The 10,640-nt window shown below is 38.7% G+C and overlaps 1 protein-coding gene across 1 annotated transcript; it reads right to left on the bottom strand.

Annotated features, from left to right (window-relative positions):
- Positions 1-680: 680 nt before the first annotated feature.
- Positions 681-10,348, bottom strand: LOC123870263 (organic cation transporter protein-like). The gene is made up of 6 exons (XM_045913492.1): positions 9,905-10,348; positions 8,492-8,717; positions 4,208-4,463; positions 2,590-3,231; positions 1,921-2,102; positions 681-1,003 (listed from the first exon to the last, which is right to left on the bottom strand). The coding sequence occupies exons 1-6, from the start codon at positions 10,108-10,110 to the stop codon at positions 848-850; spliced, it is 1,668 nt and encodes a 555-aa protein (XP_045769448.1). The 5' UTR covers positions 10,111-10,348; the 3' UTR covers positions 681-847.
- Between the last annotated feature and the right edge of the window lie 292 nt (positions 10,349-10,640).

Here is a 10,640-nt window from a genome sequence, read left to right as displayed (position 1 = left end):
ATTCAAAAGCACTTGTAAAAGTCCATTTTAATGAATAAAAAATCTTTATTCTATTCTGTTCATACATGAATTCCGCAAACATATTAATCGGTTAGTAGTTTTTAATGTTATGTGCGCAGAAAATAAACAAACTCCGGCAATGTTACAATCAATAAACCAATTTTTAGGGTTCCGTACATCTGAAATGTGAATCAGTGGCAGAGCTGTAATTGTGGTTTAGGGTCTTATACAATCTTGAGTCAGGGTATTCGGCGCCAAGTACAGTGTAATGAGTTTACGTGAAAAGTGTATAGGAACCTCTAAAACTAGTCAGATTTTTGGTGTAAAAGATTATAAACAAGAATTGCAGATCTAAAAGCTCCCTACGCTTTTTTATTATAGGCATGTGAATTTTCGTTACAGTTATTTTTCTTTATAGATATTACTTGAATATAATATATGCCCAAACTGTTAAAACACAACAAATTACTCGGAAATAGATTATATTTGTGTTACAAGGAGCAAAGTGATATTTTGTTGCTCAAGAGCATTATTTTGAATTCAGAGCGAAGCGAAGGATTCTCAAGTAGATTCCTGAGCGCAGCTAGGAATTCAATATATACCGCCTGAGAGCAAAATATTTTGGCCCCGAGTGACACACATTACTACCTGTGAGGAAAACAAAACACATATTATGATATACAAACTGGAACAATCAGAAAAGAATGTATTTAATTGGCCTCTTATTTAAAATAAGGATAAGTGCATTTATATTTTTTACGAATACATAAGACAATGAACACTTTTTAATTTTTTATTCACTCCTTAGTTAGGTGGTTAGATTAGTTAAAATCCTAGTTATCACAGATCACTTGTTGTCCCTGACGCCGATCGAGGCCGCCTCCTGCATGGTGTCCGGCAGCTTGGTGCCCAGCGTCTCCGGCGCGAGCAGCACCAGCGCGCCGGCCGCCAGCGCGAACCCGCAGAACAGTGCTGAAGGGAAGTCATGCCAAATTGACGCCCCCTGGAATAGAATAGCATAGTTTTTATAATAACAAGACATGAAAGAACCTTGAATAGAGCCTTGAGGAACACCCATTAGTGAGGCTGATCCAGATGAGCAATTCACATCGTTCACATATCTATACTAATATTATAAATGTGAAAGTGTGTCTGTCCGTCTGTCTGTCTGCTACCTTTTACGGCCCAACAGTTTAACCGATTCTGATGAAAGGCACAGGGTCAGCTCATAACCCGGGGACAGACATAGGCTCAATTTAACCGATTCTGACGAAAGGTACAGGGTCAGTTTATACGGACATAGGCTATTTTTTATCCCGGAAAATCAAAACGTTCTCACGGGATTCTTAAAGACCCATCCGCTTAACCGATTTGTATGAAATTTGGTACAGACGTAGCTTGCGTCTCTGTAATTGACATAGGCAACTTTTTATCCCGGAAAATCAAACAGTTCCTACGGGATCTTTAAAAGCCTCAATCAACGCGTACGAAGTCACCGGCATCCTCTAGTACTGTTTAAATACGATCACTGAGATATGACGCAATGAGACTAACCGCAGTGTCTTTTATGCCACAGTGGCTCAATTTAACTAAAAGAGTCTCGTGCTCAACGCAATCGAATGCCTTAGGTAAATCACAAAAACTACCAACGGCATTCTATGAGCTTCCCCACGTATTGAATATTATACTTTAACAGTATCAAATTAACAAAAAGTAACCTGCATGCCTGAGGGATCCTCATAATGTTTTCAAAGCTGTATGAAGACTGTGGACGAGCCTTCCCTAGTAGGTTATCTGAAAGAGCTAGCTTCCGGCTGCCTATAACATCGCTAAGACCACCCATTCTTCTTGTCGTGTGTATGTTTCTTGTCGTTAATCATGGTGTACAATTATAATCTGTGTATTTTCATCATAACTTACAAGCGCGGGTGTTAACGGAGCCACAATGGAGCCGATCCTGCCCAGCATGGAGGCGAAAGCCATCAAGCTGTGCCTGTGCTTGGTCGGGAACATCTCTGCGGTGTAGATGTACAGCGACATCATCACTATCGCGATGCTGAACTTGCTGATTAGAAATACTGATAAAGCAGCAGCGTGCATATCTGCAACATTGACAATAATTATTGTTTTTATTTATTGTTCGAAGGGTAAACCAACAAATTTCACGTTTGCAATTCTAATAAAGTTCTGATATTGATAGGATGTAGGTAGGTATGGCTAGTCGGCCTCTGGCTCCAATACTCTACCAAAAGTTTAGAAAGCAAGTTCTACTTCCGCTATTATCTATCCAACAATACATGTACCTACCTAGTATTTCAAATTATCCACAATGCAAAATCGAATTTCTTTGTAAAAAAAAACGATTGGCTCAAGCTTCTTATCTTAGTTGACGTAACATGTATTATTAACAAAATTTAAGAAACCATATAATTAAAAAGTTACCATTCTAATTAGATTGGATGGTAATTAGTTTGACTTGAAGATAAAATAGAAATTATTTTATGTAGTTAAATAGAAACTTATTATTCAATTGAATGATACATAGGATGGTTTTAAAAACATATTAAAATTAATATCGTATTTACTTACGCTTAGGTAGGAATATGTAGAGCAGTTGGCAAACCGCACAGGTCCAAAAAGCGCCAATGATAACAGGCTTTCTGCCAATTCTATCCAACAGCAGCACGGCCACCCAATAACCTGGTATTTCTAATACAGATACCAATATCCAGTTTAAGTATTGGCTCCCAGACATGTTGACTGAGCTAACGGACAAGCCGTAGTAGATCAAGGTGAAGCTTATCCACCATATCGGTGTAATGCAGCAGCGTTTTAAGATCTCCATATTTTGAAATACTTCTGCGATCAGCCAAGGCTCCTTCTTTTTGTATTCTTCTTCGCGTGCTTTTAGTTTTTCTTCTGTATCCACAGTTTCTTTTAATTCTTGCAGAAATCTTTCAGTTAGTACCCTTTTATTTACTCGGGCTACTTTTTTAAGGAAATGTTCAACCTCTTTATACCTTCCCTTTGTTATGTTCCAGCGTACAGATTCCGACATGAGCCAGTAGCATGAAATTAATAGAAAAAGAGGGGCGTAAAGTACTAGGTTCAGATTCCTCCAATTGGGAACACCCCATGCGATGACGCCTAGTAGGGAATGTCCACAAGCAAGAAAAGTACATACAACTGCACCAGCTACTGCGCGATGCTTGGGACCGACTAATTCCATTACTGAAAAGAGTATTCCTTTTTTATCATTCGATGAAGTTAGCTCTTGATTACGATCTCACCCAGCGGTCAGTGAGGAGGCATTGTAAGTTGAAGGATATAGCATTTTGCCCTTCATCGATGTCTACATAACACATCTACTGGAAAACTTTACTTATCGTAGCTATATTATAGACTTGACAGCTAATAGAAATAGAAACAAATAGATAAGCAAACAACAAGACTAAAATTAGAAAAAAAGCAATTTTTTTAATTACGTTTTAAAACGGACGAAAAAGTAAAAAATAATAATTTATGGTTAGCTATTGAGCTATGAGAATACCTATGAGATTTTAAACGGTAACATGGGGCGCATATAATAATATATGTATATATTGCAGGGATAGAACTGATGAAAGATGCGCGAATGCTTAGATAACGAGCGAACGAACACATAAACACTAATTTTTTTTTTCATTTAAGATATAGGTATAATTTAAATACGAAATGAATTGTGTTCATTTTTAAATAAAATGTCATCAAAAAGTAGCATGCATAATTTTCAACACTCAATTAGTCGAAGATGCCAAACGTGTCTTTAGCGTTCCGTACCAAAAGGTAAAAAGGAACCCATGTGGTGCGACTATGTCTGTCCGTCTGTCACACTTGTTGACATACACTAATTTTTATTTACTAGAAAAGGAGCGATAGCCTAGTGGTTTAGACATTCGCCTCCAATTCGGGAGTTTTGGTTCGATCTCGGCACTCACCTCTAACTTTTTGGAGCTATGTGTGTTCTGATCAATTAAATATCACTGGCTTTAACGGAGAAGGAATACATCGAGAGGAAACCTTTACACCTGAGAGTTCTCCATATTGCCCTCAAAGTGTGAAATCTACCAATCCGCAATGGGAGCTGTATGGCTGGCTATGGCCTAAATTCTGAGAGGAGACGGAGGGTTGATTGTGATGATGAGAAGATGTGGAAAGGCTTGCTGACCTAAGACATATGCGCAAGAGAAAACTCCGGCACCCAGCGTGGATTTAAACAGCTCAGCGACCAGAAACCCGTAGTAGTCGCTGCACCAGTAGCGCACGCAGCCCAGCCAGGCGGTGTTGGCGACGTTGATGACGAGCGTGAGCCGGCGGCCCCAGTTGTCGGAGATGTAGCCCGTGAGGGGTAAGGCGAGGAGTCCGCCGAAAGTGTGAACCGCTCCCAAGAACGATCGGCGCCACTCGTCGCATGCTAAACCATACTAAATAACAATAAATACTAAAAAAATTAGAAAACCAACTTCAATACAAACATTAAAAACTTATCAGGTGGGTGTTAGGCCTGGGGACTTGATCAAATCCCGGCTTTGTCGTTTCTCTACGTCACCATTGACATACAGACGGGCGGACAGACAGACATGGCGTAACTGTAAGGGCACCTTGTTTACTATAAATTAATTTGTTACACAATCTAATATATATTCAACAGTTAATATAGTTGTAAAGTAATATTATCCTCGTATTTTTTGTGACTAAGTAGGTATCTCATAATATGCACCGTGCAGAACCCTCTCCACGCAAATTCAAATCGCACTTGTCCGGTTTTTTTCTTATAAACTATGTAACAATTTAAGAACCAGTTTTTTTTTCGTGGTTGTATATTTATATCATTGCTTGTATTATCTGGTAAGTAGGTATGAGAAAAAAATTACGTGTACATAAGTAGGTTAATGAGTTTTCAAAATTAAAATCGAATTTTCTCGAAAGTGTGTTTTTAACCGACTTCAAAAAAAGGAGGAGGTTCTCAATTCGTCGGAATCTTTTTTTTTTTTTAGTGACTTCATTCTTTTCGCTTGTGGTCCTCAATCCTCATATTATGAGATCCTGGAGATTCTCAATATTATGCTATGCACTGAAGTTAACCACCAAAAGGGTTTGAAGGGTTTGAAAGGGGTACCAACGAGTAGGTATCTATCTTGAAAAAATTTTCTTCACGTTACCATAAAGGTATCTTAACACATCATTATGAGTTTTTTAGTGCACGATAGGCTTGCGCTTGATGACAAGCAAAGACTACAATATTATGACAATGATGCTATCTACCCTCACTTTGAAGGTATTTATGATGTGTTTAATGCACGATAGGCTTGCGCTTGATGACAATCAAAGACTACAATATTATGACAATGATGCTATCTACCCTCACTTTGAAGGTATGTATGATGTGTTTAATGCACGATAGGCTTGCGCTTGATGACAATCAAAGACTACAATATTATGACAATCATGCTATCTACCCTCACTTTGAAGGTATTTATGATGTGTTTAATGCACGATAGGCTTGCGCTTGATGACAATCAAAGACTACAATATTATGACAATGATGCTATCTACCCTCACTTTGAAGGTATTTATGATGTGTTTAATGCACGATAGGCTTGCGCTTGATGACAATCAAAGACTACAATATTATGACAATCATGCTATCTACCCTCACTTTGAAGGTATTTATGATGTGTTTAATGCACGATAGGCTTGCGCTTGATGACAATCAAAGACTACAATATTATGACAATGATGCTATCTACCCTCACTTTGAAGGTATTTATGATGTGTTTAATGCACGATAGGCTTGCGCTTGATGACAATCAAAGACTACAATATTATGACAATGATGCTATCTACCCTCACTTTGAAGGTATTTATGATGTGTTTAATGCACGATAGGCTTGCGCTTGATGACAATCAAAGACTACAATATTATGACAATGATGCTATCTACCCTCACTTTGAAGGTATTTATGATGTGTTTAATGCACGATAGGCTTGCGCTTGATGACAATCAAAGACTACAATATTATGACAATCATGCTATCTACCCTCACTTTGAAGGTATTTATGATGTGTTTAATGCACGATAGGCTTGCGCTTGATGACAAGCAAAGACTACAATATTATGACAATGATGCTATCTACCCTCACTTTGAAGGTATTTATGATGTGTTTAATGCACGATAGGCTTGCGCTTGATGACAATCAAAGACTACAATATTATGACAATGATGCTATCTACCCTCACTTTGAAGGTATGTATGATGTGTTTAATGCACGATAGGCTTGCGCTTGATGACAATCAAAGACTACAATATTATGACAATCATGCTATCTACCCTCACTTTGAAGGTATTTATGATGTGTTTAATGCACGATAGGCTTGCGCTTGATGACAATCAAAGACTACAATATTATGACAATGATGCTATCTACCCTCACTTTGAAGGTATTTATGATGTGTTTAATGCACGATAGGCTTGCGCTTGATGACAATCAAAGACTACAATATTATGACAATCATGCTATCTACCCTCACTTTGAAGGTATTTATGATGTGTTTAATGCACGATAGGCTTGCGCTTGATGACAATCAAAGACTACAATATTATGACAATGATGCTATCTACCCTCACTTTGAAGGTATTTATGATGTGTTTAATGCACGATAGGCTTGCGCTTGATGACAATCAAAGACTACAATATTATGACAATCATGCTATCTACCCTCACTTTGAAGGTATTTATGATGTGTTTAATGCACGATAGGCTTGCGCTTGATGACAATCAAAGACTACAATATTATGACAATCATGCTATCTACCCTCACTTTGAAGGTATTTATGATGTGTTTAATGCACGATAGGCTTGCGCTTGATGACAATCAAAGACTACAATATTATGACAATCATGCTATCTACCCTCACTTTGAAGGTATTTATGATGTGTTTAATGCACGATAGGCTTGCGCTTGATGACAATCAAAGACTACAATATTATGACAATGATGCTATCTACCCTCACTTTGAAGGTATTTATGATGTGTTTAATGCACGATAGGCTTGCGCTTGATGACAATCAAAGACTACAATATTATGACAATCATGCTATCTGCCCTCACTTTGAAGGTATTTATGATGTGTTTAATGCACGATAGGCTTGCGCTTGATGACAATCAAAGACTACAATATTATGACAATGATGCTATCTACCCTCACTTTGAAGGTATTTATGATGTGTTTAATGCACGATAGGCTTGCGCTTGATGACAATCAAAGACTACAATATTATGACAATCATGCTATCTACCCTCACTTTGAAGGTATTTATGATGTGTTTAATGCACGATAGGCTTGCGCTTGATGACAATCAAAGACTACAATATTATGACAATCATGCTATCTACCCTCACTTTGAAGGTATTTATGATGTGTTTAATGCACGATAGGCTTGCGCTTGATGACAATCAAAGACTACAATATTATGACAATCATGCTATCTACCCTCACTTTGAAGGTATTTATGATGTGTTTAATGCACGATAGGCTTGCGCTTGATGACAATCAAAGACTACAATATTATGACAATCATGCTATCTACCCTCACTTTGAAGGTATGTATGATGTGTTTAATGCACGATAGGCTTGCGCTTGATGACAATCAAAGACTACAATATTATGACAATCATGCTATCTACCCTCACTTTGAAGGTATTTATGATGTGTTTAATGCACGATAGGCTTGCGCTTGATGACAATCAAAGACTACAATATTATGACAATGATGCTATCTACCCTCACTTTGAAGGTATGTATGATGTGTTTAATGCACGATAGGCTTGCGCTTGATGACAATCAAAGACTACAATATTATGACAATCATGCTATCTACCCTCACTTTTGAAGGTATATGATGTATATGACGCCGGAAGGGCATTTCACCTAAAGTGGTTGATCGCGTAGTAAACGTTACAATTTACTATTCAAATAGAAAGTATTTTAAACAGTAAAACATCCTACTAATAACTAATATTTAAAAGATTGGTTGTCTGTAAAGTCGGTTTACTGACGATAGTTGAACGTGACAACAAAGGCCGATTGTGCTTCTTTGTTGCTCGTTCCGCGCTCTCGCTTGCACTTCAAGCCTTACATGGAACGCCTCAGAGCGAGGTAACGCCGCATGAGTCATGTTTTTTCGTGCGTGCAGCCGGCTCTATCGACGTATAAGACGTTGTCACGTCAAAAAATTTAAAGTTTGTAAGTATGGATGGATGTATGTTTGTTACTCTTCCACGCAAAAACTACTGGACGGATTTGGCTGAAATTTGGACATGAGATAGATTATACCCTGGATTAACATAGATACTTTTTATGCCGCAAAATCAATGAACTCCCACGGGATTCCTTAACCACGATGCGTAATATTTTTAGCATTGTTAGAAATCGTTGGAAGTACTCACATCATAAACAATGGTATTAACATTCTCGTACAAGTATTCAGAACATTCAATCGTAACGTTTCTGATGAACCACTCAGCTGGGCAGGAGTCGTTCCTCGTAGTGGTACCAGCGGGCTTGAAGCGGCGGCAGCTGTCGACGGAGCCGTCGATCTCCGGCACAGCGTTCAAGATCCACGGCGGGGAAAATATTGCACCTTCCGAGGTTTCGCACTCCGGAATTAAACATCTGAAGACGAAAGAGTTAGTTACAATGTTTGCTGCATACCTACCTACTCATATTATGTCTCTGCTCTGAAGAGTTGTTTGACCTCATACCACCCTCCTTTTTCTACAACCGCACCGCACGCCGCCGTAAGCAATTTCACCCTCACCACTTGGGTGCCTGGTGCACTTCGACCGCCCGTTGTGCCAGATCTATTTTTCACGCACATGCAGACTGTGGAATCAACTCCCTTCGGCAGTGTTCCCACTAGATTACAACGTGGGGTTATTCAAGGGGGGATCAACAAATTCCTGAAAGGCCGGCAACGCATTCCTCAATGTTCATGGGCAGTGGTAATCACTTAACACTAGCAAAAACTGAGCGCTATCAATCCTATACCAACAATCATTTACCTTGTACTTGTAGTTTTAGTAAATTAGTACTTTTCATCCCCGCAATGTAAAGCGTGCAAAACTCGGGGTCAATACCCCACCTACTACGATGAGGCATTGACCCCGCAGCACCTGACTATGCAACGTTCGTTGATCTCTAGGGCCAGTTTTTTGTAACTTTTAAAAATACATCTTTAGGTTTTTTTTTGTATCGTATCTTTTTGTGGTTATTAGTCTCATATATTTATTTATCAGTAGTCATCAGTACCATCACCTGTCTTCCTTTTTGCTAGTTTTTAAGGTTTCGTACCTCAAAAGCAAAAACGGAACCCTTATAGGATCACTTTGTTGTCTGTCTGTCTGTCCGTCCGTCGTGTCTGTCAAGAAACCTATAGGGTACTTCCCGTTGATCTAGAATCATGAAATTTGGCAGGTAGGTAGGTCTTATAGTACAAGTACAGGAATGAATCTGAAAACCGCGAATTTGTGGTTACATCATTAAAAAAAAATTAAACGTGTTTCAATTTTCAAAGTAAAATAACTATAACAAGTGGGGAGTCGTATGAAAGGGCTTTACCTGTACATTCTAAAACCGATTTTTATTTATTTTTATGGATAGTCGTTTTAATTTATCGTGCAAAATGCTGGAAAAAATACCCGAGTACGGGACCCTCAGTGCGCGATTCGAATTATTTCTAGCTACAACGAATTAAACTTTTCGTCATCTTCAAATTCCTAGCGCAAGCTTTACGCTTAGTTAGAGGGGCAAAGGTAAATATTACTCATGATTAACTAAGCTATTCTTTTTAAAAAAATTACCTGGTGTTGATTCTTCCTGTAGTAAATACATATTCTAAAGCAGAGAATGCGGCGAAGACACTCAGCACCCCCGTCAACATTACCATCCGCAGCTGATAACGCCCGAACTGGCCGATCGCCTCGAACAGGATTGTTTCTAGACTCACTTTAGCTTTAGGCACTGCTTCCTCAATAAGTCTATCTATTTCATTCTTCTGTAACTCCATATTTTTTATCGATTCACAAAAGTAACTTCAAAACGTCTGGTACACTTAAAAGTCGTGACTAATAAGTAATGTTCGTGAGTTGTTGTAGACACCACGCCACCATGCGATAGCAGTTTACATTTTTAGCGCTTGCAAAGGTTAACGTTTTAATTATCGTGTTCAATTAATGTTTTGGGTATTAAGACACACTTTATCACAAACGCAACATATAACTTGCCATTCAAATTAGGTATGAGCATTAAAGACACAAATGACAAGATAGAATAGTAGAGCGACTGCCACTACCGTCCGATCGTAGACCGGTCCCCGTCGGCCGCACTATTTCCACGTCTGCTGACCTTTGCCATCACCACATGAATAAAGATCCCCAACACCTTTAACCGGAGCCCAGTCCATCACCACATGAAGTCATCAACTAGTTGTAAAGCAAAAACTTCTTTGGATACGTTAGGCGATTTTGGGATGGCTAAAAACTTCAAGGCCACTTCATCATCAATCATCATCTAGGTCACCTTGGCTCAACTGAGTAC

This window comes from Maniola jurtina, chromosome 12 (assembly GCF_905333055.1).
Source record: "Maniola jurtina chromosome 12, ilManJurt1.1, whole genome shotgun sequence".
Classification (NCBI taxonomy): domain Eukaryota; kingdom Metazoa; phylum Arthropoda; class Insecta; order Lepidoptera; family Nymphalidae; genus Maniola; species Maniola jurtina.
The sequence above is the reverse complement of the archived record's forward strand: the minus strand, read 5'-3'. Positions and strand labels throughout refer to the sequence as shown.

Bases quoted from the DNA above. Each gene is read 5' to 3' on its own strand.
- LOC123870263 (XM_045913492.1), bottom strand. From the start codon at position 10,110: ATGGAGTTACAGAAGAATGAAATAGATAGACTTATTGAGGAAGCAGTG. The intron at 4,464-8,491 runs GTGAGTACTTCC...ATTGTTATTTAG, and splicing joins TTAATACCATTGTTTATGAT to TATGGTTTAGCATGCGACGA. The intron at 1,004-1,920 runs GTAAGTTATGAT...ATTCTATTCCAG, and splicing joins CTCCGTTAACACCCGCGCTT to GGGGCGTCAATTTGGCATGA.